This window comes from Dipodomys merriami, unplaced genomic scaffold, assembly GCF_024711535.1.
Source record: "Dipodomys merriami isolate MVZ:Mamm:240054 unplaced genomic scaffold, mDipMer1.0.p SCAF_26, whole genome shotgun sequence".
In the NCBI taxonomy this organism is placed as follows: domain Eukaryota; kingdom Metazoa; phylum Chordata; class Mammalia; order Rodentia; family Heteromyidae; genus Dipodomys; species Dipodomys merriami.
In genome coordinates this window covers 6,451,528-6,469,574 of record NW_027204048.1, presented here as the reverse complement: position 1 = coordinate 6,469,574, position 18,047 = coordinate 6,451,528, and the positions used below count along the sequence as shown (strand labels likewise).

At 53.0% G+C, this 18,047-nt stretch overlaps 1 protein-coding gene across 1 annotated transcript in view; it reads right to left on the bottom strand.

Annotated features, from left to right (window-relative positions):
- Galnt17 (polypeptide N-acetylgalactosaminyltransferase 17) overlaps window positions 1–18,047 on the bottom strand; it is a 140,907-nt gene that overhangs the window by 16,880 nt on the left and 105,980 nt on the right. The window contains exon 7 of the mRNA XM_070035600.1: window positions 1,135–1,320. Within this exon, the coding sequence (XP_069891701.1) occupies window positions 1,135–1,320 (186 nt within the window). The remainder of the gene's footprint in view (window positions 1–1,134; window positions 1,321–18,047) is intronic.

The following is an 18,047-nucleotide window of genomic DNA, read 5'->3' as shown; positions in this document are numbered from 1 at the left end:
TACAGGCATGCATCACCAGCTCTCAGTTCTTCAGAACCTATTTCACAAGTCTTAACAGTGACCCATGTCCTCCAAGCTGTCTTCTCACGTAAACTTCACATTTGGAAGTGTTTCCGCTGCGCTGGGCTGGGGCACCCAAATACAAGAGGCTGCCGTCTCCTGCTGGGAACCGGCCCAGGAACCATCCCAGGATACTGGCTTGGATAAGTGACTGCTCTGGATGGATGGGAAACCCCCAGAGGCTGCAAGTGCAGCCCCCCTTCCCCGCCTCATGCCATGGAGGAGGAGGAGGGCCCAGTGCCCTGTGCCTGGCCCTGCCTGGAGCCCTTGTGAGGCTAAGGACTTGTTGCTTACCACCACCACCCCCAAAGCTGAGGAAATGCACATAGATAAGAGTCTGAAAGCTGAGGAAATGCACATGGATAAGAGATGTGTTTGACAAAGACACAAGAACAGCATGGAAGAGAGAGCTGAGATTCCTTCTGTGGGTACACTGGGGCTGGATCTCAGGGTCACAGCTGTGCTGGGCCGGCTCTCCCAACAAGCCATGCCGCAGCAGCCTGGGGCTCCTAGCAGGCATCCAGGGGCTGTCCTGTTGCATGGGTTCTCTGTGGCGGGCCTCTAGGGAGGGGCCTCTCCAAGCTCAGGACTCAGCTTTTGGGGGGGAAGGAGGATATGGGGGACATGTGTGGGTGTGTGGGAGGGCGGCTGGGCTTCCAGGGGCCCATGTGAGAGCGGGTGAGGGGCAGGTGACCAAATCTGGGCTGGATGTCTGTCTAGGAGTGGGGCTGTGAACGAACGGCAAAGGACCTGGATCACCAAGACCCCACAGATCTCTGTATGTGCCCTGCACCTGCGCCAGTGTAAAGCAGGGGTCTACCTCGACCTCTGGGAACGTTCTGGGAGGATTCAGAACTGTCCACACAAATATCTTTCTGACAGGGAAGCACTAACTTACGGGAAGAGCTCATAGGATAGGAGCAGGGGTGGGGTGAGGGTGGGTGGGGTGGGGTGGGAGAGGGGGATGGAGTGAGGATGGGTTGGGGTGGGGTGAGGGTGGGGCAGGGTGGGGGCGGGGCGAGGGTGGGGTGGGAGAGGGGGCAGGCTGTCTGGCTGCAGTGGGCGGGGTCTTACCTCCAGTGGCAGGTTCCACGCGATGTACACGTGGGACTTGTAGTCGTCCATCCACACCTCGGCCACTCGCAGCGCGTTCCTCTTGGTGTAGAAGCCGATGTTGCTGTTGTACGGCTTCTTCTTCCGCTCGATGTGTGCCACACGCGAGCAGGGGAGCACCTCCATGCTGCCTCCACACAGCCACACCTGGGGTACAGCGAGCCCGTCATCCCAGGGGACCCCAGAGTACCAGCACTCCCCGAGACTCAAGGCAGTGCAGTGAGAAACCCTGTCTGCCATGCACCTCCACCCAGAGTGCTGGGCTGCTTGTTACTGCAGCGCCGCAGCTGCCCAGGTGGCTCGGGGGAGGGGCATCCGCTCCAGGACCCCCAATCCCACGGCTCCCTCCCTAGCCTGACCATGCATCTCTTCTCTGTCAATCTCCATCTCTGTCTCTATCTCTGAGGGATGCTGGGGTTTTGAACTCAGAGTCTTGAGCTTACTAGACAGGTGCTCTACCACTAAAGTCACATCTTCAGCCCCTTTTCACTTTAGACATGTTTCGGATTGGATCTCATGTTTTTGCCCAGGCTGACTTGGTACGGTGCTCCCCTGACCTGTTCCTCTCACGTAGCTAGAACTGCATGAACCACCGTGTTTGGTGGCCTGGTCTTGGTAAGGAGGCCTCCCTTGTGGCTGACGGTTCAGGTCCATCTGGGCCAACCGCAGGGATGAATGACACAGAATGGCTGGAGGATGCTCCTCCCAGGGTCCTGTGGCCTCTTCTGGGAGGGGCCATCTAGTGGGGCCCGCCTCCTTCTCCTGCCCCCCTCCCCCCTCTCCCCCCCCCCCACAGGCTGTGGGCTGTGTCTTCAGGTGCATAATGCCTCCCTTTCCTCTGAACTGGGAGGCCCCGCAGCTGTCCTCACAAACTCCCACAGAAACGCATCTGGATTGGCTTTGTGTCTCACAGCTTCTGAGAAGCAGGATTTCCCGATGCAGCTCCAAACATGCTTCTCAACTCTGGACCCAGGGTGGCAGGGGGCTCCACTGCCAGTTGGCATACAGCTGGGGATCAAGCGGACCCAGCCTCACCTCACACCTCTCATCACAGCTACTCAGGAGGCTGAGACCCGAGGATCATGGTTCAAAGCCAGCCCAGGCAGGAAAGTTCTTGAGGCTCTTATTTCCAATTACCACCAAAAGGTTACAAGTTTCAGTGTGGCTCAAGTGGTGGAGTGCTAGCCTTTGGTCAAAAAGCCAAGTGTGAGAGCATGGGGTCCTGAGTTCAAGCTCTGGTACCATACACACATATACATAAGATAACCAAGTCAAAAAGGGGCTGAAGGCATGGCTCAGCAGTACAGTGCCTGCCTGCTAGCATAAAGCCCTGTGTTCAAACCCCAGCCCTGGAAACTCAAATAAAACTACCAACCAACCAGCCAATCAACCACTGAAATTTAAGGATTTGTTTTTCTGGGACCATAGCCACGTGCCTCTCCCCTGCCCCCCGCCCCATTTCAAACTGCAATGTGCTGCACCTTTAGCACCCACCCAGGAAGACTGTGGCTTGAATGATGAAGCCTTCCAGGGCCCCCGGCCTTAGAGCTGTTGCTGCCACCATTCATTGCTGTTTCTCTCCCAGAGCTCTGGGAGCCCCAGACGCAGGGTTTACAATGGCGGTTCCTGGTCCCCACCCAGCTCCTATTTTCGGGGCTCTCTCTCACATTGACAAACCTGCCCCAGCGGTGAGCTCATAGCAAGAGATCATCTTTAACATTTTAAGGCAGTTCTTTCTGATACTTTTGTGTCTTGGCTGGTCTCTCTGTGACCAGCTAATCTTCTGGGCTTGGGATCCCTGTGAACAACTGCAGATCGCCACTTCCTACCTATGAACTGCAGTCACTGCCCCAGCTGAGGCTGGCTCCATACAGAGAAGCAGAGAGAAGGAGGCGCCCATCCGCTGAGCCCCATCAATGCCAGAACCAACAGCAGGGAACAAACTCTGTGTCCCGAGGACATCACACTTTTTCTACAGTGGCAGGCAAGGCACTGCTCCAGGGGAACCCAGTGAGGCCTGGCCCATGGAAGGTTCTAGAGAATGGAGAGTGACATGTGCACAGGACAGTGTTGAAGGACACGATGTGGTCAGCCGTCCCCAAGCATGCACACATTCCAGATCTCCTCTCAGAAATGGACATGAGTGGAGAGTGGGCCCCAGCCTGACAGGCAGGACTCCCAAGTCACAGAAGAGGAGCTAAGGGCTTCTAACCCTGTGTCCTTCCCACCACAGCCCCTGCTCCTGGGGCAGGAAGACCCATCTCTCTATGGTAGAATTCCTCAGCCTTGTGCCAGTCAGAGTTCTGTTCTGGGAGCTTCCTCTGGACCCATCCTCGAAGCCGGCTCACCTAGCAGTCCCTCAGAATCTACCTGTCCAAAGTCAGAGAGAAGTCTTTGTGCCAGAGCTTCCCAGAAAGCCCCACTTCTTTACAACAGTGGTTGTACAGCAGATTTTCTATTGACATGTGTTAGTTATGCAAGGCGGGGTGGGGAGGGGGTGCTCGTTGTGGCAATTCACACATCCACGTCCCCCTTCTGAAAACTGAATACATCTGGGTATTCAGGATCACAAAGGAAACTAGTGACACTGAGGCGCAGTGATAGAACGTTCAACCCCCTGGCCCCTGGCCTCTCACGCGTGATACAGCCGCGCAGTGCCCCGTGTGAGAAGAGCAAGACTACACAGTTGGCCTTATGTGACTACAACCAGTTCCCAAGAGAGCAACTTTCCAAGAACTAAGGCTCAGAGTTGAGTTCACTGAGGCGGGGCGGGGAGCTGTGGTAGTGAGGGTGTGCCCCAGCAGAATGTGAAGGAGCAGAACCATGTCTCTCTCAGGGCTGGGGAGCAACACAGAAGAGGCCTGAGTCACAAGGTCCCCTCTGAGGTCCCAGAGCCCTCGGCCTCAGCTCCCAGAGCACTGGGGATGGAGCTCACATGTGGAGCTTCGTAGGGAGCTGGAGACCACAGCCACAGTGGGTTCCTGCATATCTCAGGATGGTCACAGGAATCAGAGTGCAAGGGGAAAATGTCCACGGTACATGGAGCTTGGGGCACAGCCCAGCTCACCAACAGAATCAGTGCCTGGGTTCCGAGCATGAGCAAATGCTGACACCAAGAGGAAAGCAGAGCAGATAAAGCAAGTGTTTTCAGTTCCCATCCCAGGTGATTGAGCCCTGCCTGAGTGACTGGGATTACAGATGTGAGCCACCAGTGCCTGGTTTCATATGATCACATTTGAATTCAGATTTCAAGACTTTTAGCTGGGTGCCAGTGGCTCATGCCTGTAATCCCACCTACTCAGGAGGCTGAGATCTGAGGATTGTGGTTTAAAGCCAGCCCAGGTAGGCAAAGTCCGTAAGACTCTTATTTCCAATGAATCACCAGAAAACTTGAAGTGGTACTGTGCTCAAACTGGTAGGGCGCTATCCTTGAGTAAAAAAGTTCAGAGACAGTGCCCAGGTCCTGAGTTTAAGCTCTATCTCTCTCTCTCTCACACACACACACACACACACACACACACACACACACACACACACACACACACACACACACACACACACACACACACACACACACACACACACACACACACACACACACACCAGGTCCTGAGTTTAAGCTCTATCTCTCTCTCTCTCTCTCTCTCTCACACACACACACACACACACACACACACTTCAAGAATTTTTTTCACCTCTCGTCACAAACAGGTTTTATGAGAGGCAAAGCAGGCAGAGAAGGTGCTTGATTTTCATTCACCGGAGAGGGAGAGGTCTCTGTGGATAGTTTCATCATTTTCTCCCCTGCAAAAGGCCGGTGCTAAGTGATTGATGATGACAGTTTTGATTGCAAGAACAGTGGCCGCAGTAGATCACACACACACACAAATTCCAAAGGGAGTGCCACACACACGCCTCATCACACACGCCTCATTGCCGTCGGCTTTCTGCATTCAAAGATGAAAGTTATTTTGCTCTTCTTTGTATTTCTTCTAATTTTCCAAACAACACGATTTCCAGATGGAAAATGATGACCTGGTTCATAGGAAAGGTGTCCAGCACCTAAACATGGAAAGGCTGTGTGCTTCCTGTCACTAGCCATGCCTTCCTCTGTCCTTTGATGGGGTCCCACAGATCAAACACTTCAGAAATCTCACAGGCACAAGGCTTTGGGCGTGCTACACATTTGCACTCCAGCTTCTCCACGCAAGCTGGGGGTCCCGTGCTGTGCCCGCTCACCAAGCAGTTCACAGATTGTTGTTCTCAGCATAGTGCTGTGGTTTGGGCAGTAAATGTTTCCCAGGTTGCTCATGACCATGCATCTCCCCAGCAAAGGTGGCAGGTAGCTCAGCCTCACCGGCCCAAGCCAAGCAGCCCCACAGCCCTCTCTGTGCAACTACTCCATCAATGTCCAGGTGTCTGGAGGTGCAGCAGAGGCCAGAGCCCAATGGACAGGCCAGGCCCAGTGACCAGGATGATGGAGAGCTGTCATCCCAGGGCAGATCTGGGAGGTGGTGTAGCCTCGGCTGCACTGTCTCTGGCTGTACACTGGACAGAAGGCCACAGCTCAGTGAGCCCGGGTGTCTCCCTGGAGGCCATACCAACTTCCCACATGCTGTTCAAATCTCCTTTGAACATGTTCTCTGCAGATTCCATGGACAATGAATGCTACTAGCTGGGCAAGGTAGTCTATGCCTGTAATGATAGCCACTCAGGAAATGAAGATGGGAGGATTGCAGTTTGAGGCCAGCCTGGGGAAAGAAAAGTAACCCAGACCCTGTCTCAAAAGACAAGCTGGATGTGGTGGTGCATGCCTGTACGCTCAGCTACATGGAAGGCCATGGGCCGGAGGACTGTGGTCTGAGGCCCTGTGCTAGGCAATAGCATGAGTCCCTATCTGAACAGTAAGTTAAAGGACAAAAGAAAGGTTAGTTGCTGTGTGGCTCAGGTAGGAGAATGCCTTGCCTAGAAAGAGCAAGGCCTTGAATTTAGTCCCCAGTGCCATCAAAAATTTAAAAAATTAAAGATGATGCTCATGGGTCTCATTTGCAGGATCCAGACTTAGAGGCCTGGCCTGGCACCAAGGGCAAGTTACTACACCAGAGGCTCTGCCCTAGGAAGGCCCAGCCCCGGCTGACTAATCCCAGCACCAAGAGGTGCCCGGACCACGTGTGTTCTCGTCGAGACCACAGCTGGGTCTGCCCACTGCCCGAGACACAGTGGAAGGTGGACATTTCTCTCTGTGCATGCGTGCATGCGCACTGCTCTGGCCAAGTGAAGACTGCACCACCCCTCTGCACACATGGTTGCCCCCTGACTCCATCCTACGATGGGAGCCACATCCACAGTACCAGAATGTTCCACCCTCACTGGGACATGTCCAGAATCTGGGGCCAGGCTGAGCCTGGGGCTAGGAGAGGGTACCAGAGGGGCCATTCCATCCCCTGCTACATTCTCAGTGACATTTTCTGGGGGCAGTGTGCATCCCAAGACCCAAGATTCAAGGTGAAGGATTCTAAATACAATGCTAACATCAAAAATAATGCAAAACAAAACAAAAATCTACAGTGACCAAAACGTTGAAGCCAAAACAAAAAAAGCACATGCTCTGTCTTGATCCACTTCATGCTGTGGCAGAATAATCACAGGCTGGGCAATGTGTAAAGAAATGGGGTTCACTTAGACCTTGGAAATCCAAGAGCACCAGCATCCTTTCCAATACCCAGGACCTGGTGTGGCGAGGCAGCCCTGTTTTACCCCTCAAGTGAGGTCCAATGAGGCAGGAAAGTCTGCTCTTCCTGCCTGCGCTTTCCTGTCACCTTCCTGCCTGTCCTTCCCGACTCCTCAGTCCCCTGCACCGACCCCAGAACCAGAACATTCCACCAGCCACTGTCCCTAAAGGCTTGTGCTTCCTACTTGGTTCCCCTGTCCAGAACTGCTCTTTGGAATGCCCCAGGCCCAAGGCAGCCCCCTCCTGAGGCCTCGAGCAGCGCCTGGCCCCCTCCCCCCCCAGCACCCCCCTAACACCCCCAGAACAGGGCTACACAAGCACTCCAGGGGAACTGAGCCAGACGAGCCTCAAGAGCAGTCCTGGCAATCCACCAGAACCGTTTTAGATCTGTCGAATCTGAGGATGAACATTAAGGACTTCAGTTTGTTTCCCTTATCTCTGTTCTGTTGTTTTTTTTCTAGTAATTTACTTTGAATGTGCTTGCAAAACAATATCGATGTAGGAGAGCTCCCCTGGGAATCCCCACGACTCTTCAGGGGTCCATGTGCTTTCTACTAAGTCAAGCATGGACCCACAGGGGCTGCAACTTCCCAGGAGCCCTGTCACCCACGATGTCATCACCCCAGTGATGAAGGGAGCAGACACAAGAACCCAGGATGTGTAGCAAGGCCAGTCTCCCTTAATTATTTGTTGTGGTGGTGGTGGTGGCGGGAAATGCAGTTCTTTTACATAAATGTGTGATTTAGTGTTTACACAAAATGGGCTTCTCACTATTGCTTTGCAAAATTTCATACATAAGCATTTAGTTAAAGTTTTACACTGGAAAACTTAAGATCATTAAAATGGAGAGATAGGACACAAAACAACCAATCTTTAAGATAGATCTTCCATTATTATTATTATTATTTTGGTCAGTCATGGGGCCTGAACTCTGGGCCTGGGCACTGTCCCTCAGTTCCTCAGCTCAAGGTTAGCACTCTACCACTTGAGCCACAGTGCCACCTCCGGCTTTTTCTGCTTATGTGGTGCTGAGGAATCGAACCCAGGTCCTCTTGCATGCAAAGCAAGCACTCTACCACTGAGCCACCTTCCCAGCCCCCTCCATCATTTTTAAGATTGTAGCTGTCCTTGGTTGTGAATGCTTCTGATCTTGGCTACTCATGAGGCTGAAGCAAGAAGAATCATAAATTTGGGGAAGTCTGGTCAACTAGTGAGACCTTGTCTTATAAAAGCAAATTTAAAATGAAGGCTATGGGTTGGTTGATCACTTGCCACTATTGGCAAAGCCTGAGGCTCCATCACTACTGCTTGCTCCGTCATCTACCCACTCACCCATCTACCCCTCACCCATCTATCCATCCTTCCATCTACCCACTCACCCATCTATCCATCCTTCCATCTACCCACTCACCCATCTATCCATCCTTCAATCCACCTATTCACCCACCTATCTACCCTTCCATCTACCTATTCACCCACTCACCCCTCTATCCATCCTTCCTTCCACTCACTCATCTGTCCATCCAACCACACATCCACTTCCCCATCTATCCTTTTATCCACCCATTCACCCACTTACCCATCCTCCCAACCAAATACACAAATGTACCCACCCTCTACCTACCTACTCATCCACCTGTCCATCCACACTCGCCTCCATCCATCCATTCATTTGCTTGTTGTATAGTTTTCTTGAAGGTCATTGACATGCCGGCCCTATTCTTCACTGCTAAGAAGCTACACAGATGCAGACAATCGACTCAGACCTTCCTTGTTGTTGTAATCCCACAGAGACGTCGAGTACACAGGAGGAAAGGGATTTTCATCCTTCGGGAGCCCAGATGTAAGGCAAGTGAGAATGAAAGGAACATGGCTCAGAGAAAGGAAGTAGCAGGATTGTTCTGGCTGGATTAATACTCTGCTCAAACTCCGTGTAAGGATCCAATTAGAACAGGGGCTTGGCACATGTCTCATCTCTGCTTCGGAATATAGCACATAAGCCTATAATTAACTGAGCTGTTACGAAGCGCAGCCCTGCGATCTTGGCCCCCAATCAGTGTCTAGTGTGGTGAACTAAGTCCCCAGTTACCATCCAGACAAAGGCCATTGTTCCATGGGCAGCGATCTAGCCTGAGGGTGGTAGGAATTTGCAGCCGAGGAGAACTGAGTCGGAATAAACCTGCTCTGCTATTATTCTTCGGAAGGGTGGAACACGTGCTTTCTGATGCCTGAAGGGAAAAGAGTGACAGCCGCAGGAGCATGCACCAAGAGCGTCCTGCTCTGACAGCCCTCCCTCCCCCGCCCCCCCTCACTTCCCCATTAATTCTGCCTGATTTTAAAATGGCTCTTGGGGTGGGAGTGGCCTGAAGAAATTGTGAAAAACAAGCACAGTGAAGTGCACAGGTTGGAGCTGGGTTTCTCTGGGGTCAGCCGGTGTCTTCCGGAGTGGATGGCGCTGGGCTTCTCCGGTGTGGTGTGGAAGAACTTCCAGGGGGAGCTGGGCCCGCATCTGAGCCTGCGTCTGAGCCTGGTGCCTGATTACGTGGTTTAGGAGATTAACCCACGCTCTGTCACATGGTGGGCTGGGCTCCACCCCCCCCCACCCGCCCCGTTATTATGCCGGCATTGGGGCTTGAACTTAGGGCCCTGAGCTCTTTTTGCTGGTAAGCTAGAAGTAAGCTTCTCTCAGATTTACCTGCCCTGGCCTCCATCCACAGATCTCAGCTTCCTTAGCAGTGAGGATTACAAGCGTGAGCTCCAGTGCCCGGCTAAGCTGACCTTCTTAATGGGGTGCACCCTGTTCTTGGCCTGGCCATCAGTCAGAGGCCAGAGGAGCAGTGAAGTGATGGAGCCAGACATGGGGCTGCACAGCAACACTGCAGGTCGGAGGTCAGCCTGGATCTGGTCCCCATGGAACCACTATGCCTAAAATTAGTACGGGCAGCGCCTGTGTGTCTACTTGAGGCTCTGGCTTCGTGCTGCCGTGGGCTCTTTGCAAAAACTCAGCCCTTGACATAGCCTCTTCCTTCCCCGTCCAGCACTGCCAGGTGCTAGAAGATTCCTGCCAGTCACAGGCATCTAGAGCCAGCGCCCTCCCATCCCCCACCCTGTAGGAAACTGAGATCTAATTCCTCAAGGAAAACTGGAAGTAGGAGATGGATATTGACCTCGTGGATACATCCATGTGCTTTCCACAGGAGAAACAAGGTGACCCAATGAAGACCCCCATCACTGGAGAGCATACGGCCATGCTGTGTGTGCGTGAGCGCAGGCATGTGGGCAAGGCATGCGTGTAGCTTGAACTCAAAGCCTCCTGCTCTTGATGGCTTTTTCACTCAAGACTGGCACACTACCACTTGCGCCACACCTCCAACTCGGGCTTTTCTGTTGTTTAATTAGAAATAAGAGTATCTGGGACTCCTCTGCTCAGGTTGAGTTCTGAACTTCTGAACTGTGATTCTCAGATCTCAGGCTCCTGAGTAGCTTGTGGCCTGAGCCACCATGCATGGCTCTGTTTGTTTTGAAATCCTAACTTTGCTGGGGATAAGTCTGAATGGCCTCAGCATAAAATCTCAGACAACTGGGACTAAAACTAAAATCAGCTTGTCTGAGCTTGGAGAGCCTAGAGAGGCTCAGCCTCGGGTCTTACGTACAGGGAATGGAGCTGGCACAGAGCAGGCTTCTTGGCTCAGTGATATGAGATTGTTTTTCCTTTAATCCCCAATTTTTCTGAAATTATGGATCCATCAAGGGTGAGGGTCTCTATGAAGACCACTGGGCACAACCACCCCACCATGGAGGATTGGATGTAATGTTCTAGACTGTTCCTTTTGGTTCTCTACACTCACTGGTCCTCTCGGAAAGCAGAGGCGTCTGTTCATGGCAGACGGTGACAATGCTAGCCTGGCAGGCGGCAGCAGTGACAGTTTCTCTGGGCGATGGCTGCTCACCCGCCTTTGCTTTCCCCTTAATGCTGTGGCTCATTTTTCTTGCTGTCTGGAGAAAAAGGTCATTGCCTGTGTGTCCTCTGACGAGGGGCGGCTTCGTGCTGGGGTGGAGGGCAGAGCAGACCAACAGAAAACCTTCCTCTCCTGACATCTGCAAATGATCCCCAAGGAGATGGTCGCTGGCCTTTCTGACCTCTTCTTTGAGCCTCCGCGTTTGTATCCCGTGGCAGTGTGCTCCGCTGGCTACCACGGGCGGTCATGGGCAGCATCACACCCTTCACGGTCTAACGGCCTCTCAGAAAAGATCAGGCTTCTCTGAACATGTTGTATTTTTGGATGCAGCCTTGACCTGCTGGGAATGCAATTGCTTTTTAATTGGAACCAACAGCCCAGGCTGGCCTGGAGTCAGAGCGAGCCTGAGGGCGGGGGGGGGGGGCGTGGAGAGGGGAGAGAAGGGGTCCTGGAATCTGAGCAGAGGAGAGAGGGTGCGTACTCACCCACCTCCTGGCTGTGGCTACCCCTCGCCCCAGCGGGAGCCCTGCTTGTGCCCTGGGGCTCTGCTAGCACAGAGAGTAGAAATTCCATTCTCTCACCAGGAGAAAAAAACAAAAGCAGAGAAAAAGAGAAGAATCTTTGTCATTTGTGGGGACTGGCGGCAAGAGAGAAGACCGAATGTTGCCAGCTCCTCTTTCTGCACAGTCCATGGCTGAGAGTGTGGGCTAGAGAGGCTCAGATGAAAGGCAGGTGCTGGTGGCCACACCTGTAATCCCAGCTACTCAGGAAGCTGAGATCTGGGTTTGAAGCCACTCGGGGCAGGAAAGCCTTTGAGATTCTTATCTCCAGTGAACTACCAAAAAAAAAAAAAAGCCAGTAGTGGAGCAGTAGCTCAAATGGTAGAACACCAGCCTTGAGTGAAAAAGCCAAGAAAAGACATCAGACCCCGAGTTCAAGCCCCAGTACACACATATGTATACACACATACACATTCACATTCATATGAAAGGAAACAAAAGAGCCCCAGGCAACTTCTGTCCTTCCAGAAGGGGATAATGACCAGCGACCTCCGGCCTCCGTCCCGCAGGGTCCTCCGTCCCCGTGGCGACTGACTGGTGCTGGCACAGTTACGGCACGTTCATGCCATCAGTGATCATTTAGAATTAAGCTCGTTAGTCCCAGCACACCGCACCTCCACAGAATGCTAACTAGCCCAACCCGCCGGAGCTCGGCAGCACAGCTTGCCGCTGACGGCCTTGTCTCTAAGCAGGACTTGGGGTCACAGCTAATTTTAGCCACAGACATGAAGAGCATGATGCTGGAGCCGCTATCCACACCGAGACACTCATGGTCCGTGCACCATCTGCAGCCACTCACCCTGCTGTACCCCTCGACCTTCCACATGGCCCTTGGGGCACGTGGCTGCCATGCAAAGTGTGATGCAAACTCCCAACGCCTCCTGATGTCACACCTGTCCCCACCCCAGGAGTGACAGAACCCTGAACCCCTGACATGAAGGACTTCAGAGTCAGGGGATTTGTTGGTCTGTGGTGCTGGGTCTCAGCCCTGGTCGCCTGGCTCTGTGACTTCTGGATGGTGTGGGGAGGGACTTCCTGCTGGGGACCTGAGCCACGACCCCACGGATGCTGGAAGCAGAGTCATGCAGAGGGGAAGTGGCTGGGCACAAGGAGCCCCCTTTCCATTGCCCCAGGCCACTGCGGCCTGCATTCAGGCCTGGCTCCTGACAGCACATTCGGCTCTGACTTCACCTCAGCATGAATCCCCTCTGATCCAGGCACCTCGAGAGCGCACTTGTGGCGACAAAGCTAGACATATGCTCCTGTGGATGAAAACTGATAGCCAAACCACAGCGCTGCACGAGTCACAGTCTTCAGTTTGGAAACGATAAAGTTTTGGCTGTGTGTGTGTGAGTGTGTGTGTGAGTGTGTGTGTGTGTGTGTGTGTGTGTGTGTGTGTGTGTGTGTGTGTGTGTGTGTGTGTGTGTGTGTGTGTGTTTTCAACTAGGAATGGTCACTAAATTCCTTCCTGAAAAGATCAGGCCTGTGGATGGGAGAAGTCAGTTCAGATGGCCTCCAGGGGAATCAGGAGTGGACTGATTTACTCAGCCAGTGTGAGAGGCTGGCCACGGGTGGCCTTGCACGGTCAGCTGGAGACAGTGAGTCATCTGAGCTTCTGGGTCCAGCCAGCTCAGCTCAGCTCAGCCCAGCCAGCCCAGCCAACCCAGCCCAGCCAACCCAGCCCAGCCCAACCAGCCCAGCCCAGCCAGCTCAGCCCAGCCCAGCCCAACCAGCCCAGCCCAGCCTAGCCAGCCCAGCCATCCTAGTGCTGGGACACTAGAAAAAGATCTGAGAGAAGCCCTCCCTGGCCACTTTCCAGTTGTTCCTCATTTGTTCCTGCCAATTCAGGTGTGCTGACTTGTCCATCGTCTGACCCCAGCCAGACCCTCCACTCCAATAGCTGAGCTTCTCACTCCACAGGGCCAGTGCCCTGGAGATGCTCAATGGAAACTCACTGATCAAACTCTAGGTGTTTCCAGAGGATTCCATGCTTCCAGAGAATGGTCCTGGGGGGTTCACTTCTAGACAGGCATCTAGAAGGGTGAAAAGGGATCCAAACACATGGGAAATAAAGCTCTTCCTCCAAAGCCAGGGGAGAGAAGCCACAGACACAGCTGCCGGGTGTCCTGTGCACAAGGCCCATGCAGGCATTCGACACGTGTCACATGCACCCTACTGACCAAGGGAACCGGCTGGCAGCCAACTGGAAGAGGAGGCAAGTCTCCAGAGCAGGGGCTGTCCTGTCCTGTGGGCAACAAAGCCACCTGTCCCATCCTAGAAAGAACGGAACTGGCCTTGCTGAAGTGGCAGATGAGGGACATGAAGGCCACGCCTGGGGCCCACAGAGGCTCCTCGCCAAGCCAGGGTCCAGTGTGGCCCGGCTCTAGACTAGGCCACCATTGGTACTGGCCCCTGGTCCCCAGCATGGGGCAACTCTCCCTTGGAAAACCAATTGCATCCTTCCCACTCTTCCTAGATCCAAACAAATGGCAGACGTTCCCAGTCAGCAATGCACAGCGCCCTTGGGTTTTCCAAAAGGGAAGGACACTGATTACTGCTAAATACGCAGAATTGTTCAATGCAGTGCCCTTCCACTTTCCATGACGCAGGCAGTGGCAATGTGAGGCTTGTATTTGAAAGGTGCCACCCAGAGCCTTTGCTGCCACATGGCAAGACTGGGAGATCCACCAGCAGACAGCCAGACAGAACTTCAGGTCCCAAAGCTCAGTGAGTTAAAGAAGACCTTCTGCCATAATGTCAGCCACTGATGCCCACCATCTTCAAGGACAGCTCCCAGCTCCCAGCACTAGTTCCCAGTCCCCTGCAAGCTCTTCAGTGAGGCAAGGCAACAAACACAGAAGAGCCCCAGGGGAGGAGAGCTCCAGGCAGAGGCCATGGCCCGTGTGGATACCCTGGCAGCAGGTGAACTCCATCTTCCTCTGGAGTTTGTCTCCACAGGTCCTGGCTGGACCCCTTAGGCTTCCTGACCTAATTCTCCTGCCAGGTGTGGCCCAGATTTCTGCTCATGCATCCCACATCCCTGTCTCAGCAACGATCCAGACTCCTCCACATGCAGGTAGGGCTCCTCAGGACATGGATTGAGATCCTCCTCTGCTCTGATGGTTCTCAGACAAGCCCACCTCAGTGGGTCCAAGACAGGTGATACTGGCCTGCCTGGCAGGCGAACACCCAAGGGGCCCTCAGATTGCACCATTTCTCCTGTGGAAGCCCCAACAGCATATGGCAGGGAGCCTGAGAGGCTGAGCAGCCACAGGTGACCCATCTGATCATGACGAGTTCCTGGGTGACCCATCTACTCAGTGGTTCTTAGCCTGCCGGAGCCACTGGGGACCCTGTGGCTGTTCCTTACAGCAGGACACGCCACACAGCACACCCCAGGTGGGTTGAGCTGCAGGTGTCTTTCTAAGACAATGGAGCAATGACTGGAGACATATCGGACACCCGTTCCAGGCCCCAAACCCAGAGCCACAACTCCCAGCACCCATTCCCTACCAGAGAGGATGATGGGAATGTGACCTCACACATACAGAGCATCAAACAAGTGTGCAGCCCCAGGGAGATGAACACTTCGGAGCTGCGCGTGTGGATGGATGTCTCCTACAAGGGCCTCTCCGATACACACAGTCACTTACCATAAATCTGGTGGGCCAGGAGCAGACAAGTGAAATCCCAAACAGAAAAAGCATACAATTTTCCAGCGCGAGAGTAAATGGTTTGGCTATTACGATAGCACATTTCAACACAGCGAATATATCTCCCTTTAATAGAAATACATTAGACACTATTTATAAAAATATCAGCATGGCCGTGCGCTTCCTTGAACTATAACTGAGGCATAAATATAACACAATTTATGGATGAGGAAATCCAATTTCATGGTGCTGCAAACACATTTTTCTGTTTATTGCATAACTACAGCTCTTGTCTACGAGCTGGCACGTGGTGTGAGTTCTTCGGACAGGACTGGTCCCTGTCTGTCTGTGTGTCTGTGTAAGGGTTTCGAGCATGCTGCGGAACTGTGTGGGGTGAGTATCCACACAAGCAGCATCCCAGCCCCACACACCTGGGAGCTGCCGTGCTGCCATGGTTACCAGACAGTAGGGACAAAGCACCCTGGGGGAATGAGGATTCCAAGCAGTAGATGAGAACTCCCATAAGTATCAGACTCCGGTGGGGCTGGGCCGGGCCCTGGCACTTCCGTTTTTTGGGTGTAACACCCCAGGCAGATTGTTTGGCTTCTGTCCATCCCAATGTCTTCATCCGTGGAGTAGCATCAGGAGTGACTAATCTCTGTGCACAGCCAGGCTGGCTCTCTGCCCCTCAGTCAGGGCAGGTGGTCTTCAGATGACCGTCCCATTCCCAGAGCCTCAGGGACTCCGGTCTGCACAAGCTACTTCTCTTCTCTGGCTCAGCCTCAGAACTCATGGTGGCTCTGACACATTGCTGTAGTCTGGGTGTTTTGTGGTCTCCCAACCTCACAGGAAAACCTCACCACAAAGTGACAAGCTGCCATGTTTGGGGGCAGGCCCCCTGGGAGGTACCAGGTGCCATGACCCGGGGTGCGGCCTCATGCTCACAGCAGTGACTTCGAGAGAAGAGATAGAGCAACGGCCACTGGTGTGTCGGCCGTGCAGTGCCCTCATGTCACCCTGCCCCAAAGAAGCCTCTCGGATGCCAAGCAGGTGAGGAAATGCTGAGACCAGGCTGGGGTCACGGCTCAGCCCGGAAGTGCCTGTGTCACCAGCACTGAATAAAGCAAAGCTAGAACTGAGGACTACTGAACTCAGTCAGCTGACCTGTAGTCTCAGTAAAAAGGAAAGACAACATGACCCTGACTGTTCAGACTCTCATATCATACACTAAAGAAGTGGTCTAACTGCATGGAGAAAAATGATCACACACACTTTCCAACAGAGAGCCAAATCAACATTCTTTTTTTTTTTTTTTCTTTTTGTCAGTGATGGGGCTTGAACTCCAGATCTGGGCACTGTCCCTCAGCTCTTCAGCTCAAAACTAGTGCTCTACCATTGAGCCACAGCACCACTTCTGGCATTTTCTGTTTATGTGGTGCTGAGGGAATCCAACCCAGGGTTTCATGCAGGTGAGGCAAGCACTCTACCACGGAGCCACCTTCCCAGCCCCGAATCAACATTCTTGATGGACTGTGTACTAAGGACAAAACAAACCACAAAGAAGTGTTGAACATCATCGGAAAACTTGCTAGCTGGTATCCCACTACTGAAAGTATTGTTTATAGATTGTAGCAGAAAGCAAGCAAGACATGATGTCAGCAAGAACCAGGACTTTCGGTGAGCACACACGCATCCAAGGTTGTGATCCTGTGGTCACAGACTTGAACTGGAGCTATGATTGAGCTTGAGTAGGAAGTAACGATGTGCATTTCTTCAGCGTCATCTAAGCTGAGTGATAACCAGGGGATACTTAGCCCGCTTCCTGATAAGACTTTGGTCTCTCCATACCATTTCTAGCTAGAAGGACCCAGAACTCCCTGAAGAAATGGTCAATTCCTGTCTGAGGCTGGAAACATACCACAGTGAGTCTGGATTTTTGTGTGGGACGCCCTGCTGAGGGTGCTTTCTATTATTTTCTTTGCGTCTAGTGTTTCCAGTAAGAAGTTCTTCTTATTTTTCCCCAGCATCGTGCTTACTTTTCTGTTTCACAATTCATGGTTTTGGAGCAGACATTGAACAGTGTTCACTGGTGGGTGAGCAGGCACCACCCACTTACAGATCGTGAGATTATATTAATTAGTCAAGTATTACACTGTTGATGAAATCAGAAACTTCACCGAGCCAGCAGTCACCTTGCCTGTGGTACTCGCTGGGCCATGCGAATTCCTGTGTGCCCTGAATGAGACGGAAACAACAGCAGATGATGCGGTCACCCGAGACTGTTCTGGTGTGGCGTGGGAGCCGTGCGCTCGGGATATCTGGAGATGACAGACAGATGCAGTTCCACGCCAGCCGGTTCAATTGGATCCTTTCAAAAACGACAATGCCGAGCTAGTTTGGTGGCACTGGACCACTCTTTACGCCCTGCTCCTCCAGGGAGGCTCTTGGGGGGGGGTGGGGGAGATCCTACTAGAACCTGACATGGCAGCCTCCCAGGAGGACCCTGCCAGGCCCCCAACCAAGCGTGCGGGGTACTTGGGCCAGCACTGGGTCTGACCCCAGTCCGACCCCGGTGCCTCCTGCTGCATGCAGCCCTGCATCTGTGGGGTTACCTACTCCTTTATTGAAGGTGGTTCCCGTGAACTGAAGCAGTACGTTTGGATTGAGTCCAAGCTATCCAGTTTTCTTTAGTTATGAATGGAATTTCAATGCCTGGTCCAGAGAGGTTCGCTCATCTCCAGATGCTTTCCTGTGTCATGTCCAGAGCTGTTCCAGATACAGACCTAACTGTAAAAGACAGACGTCAAAGTCTCTACAAGAAGGCTTGGGAAAAGGAAGTGGCAGTCACAGACCAGAGAAGGAAATCCATGGTACAGTTTTAGGAAAAGGAATCCTCTCCACAAGGAGCTCTTACAAACCAACAATAAAAAACAACACAACGTTTCAACCAGGAGACGATGCGACTGCTATT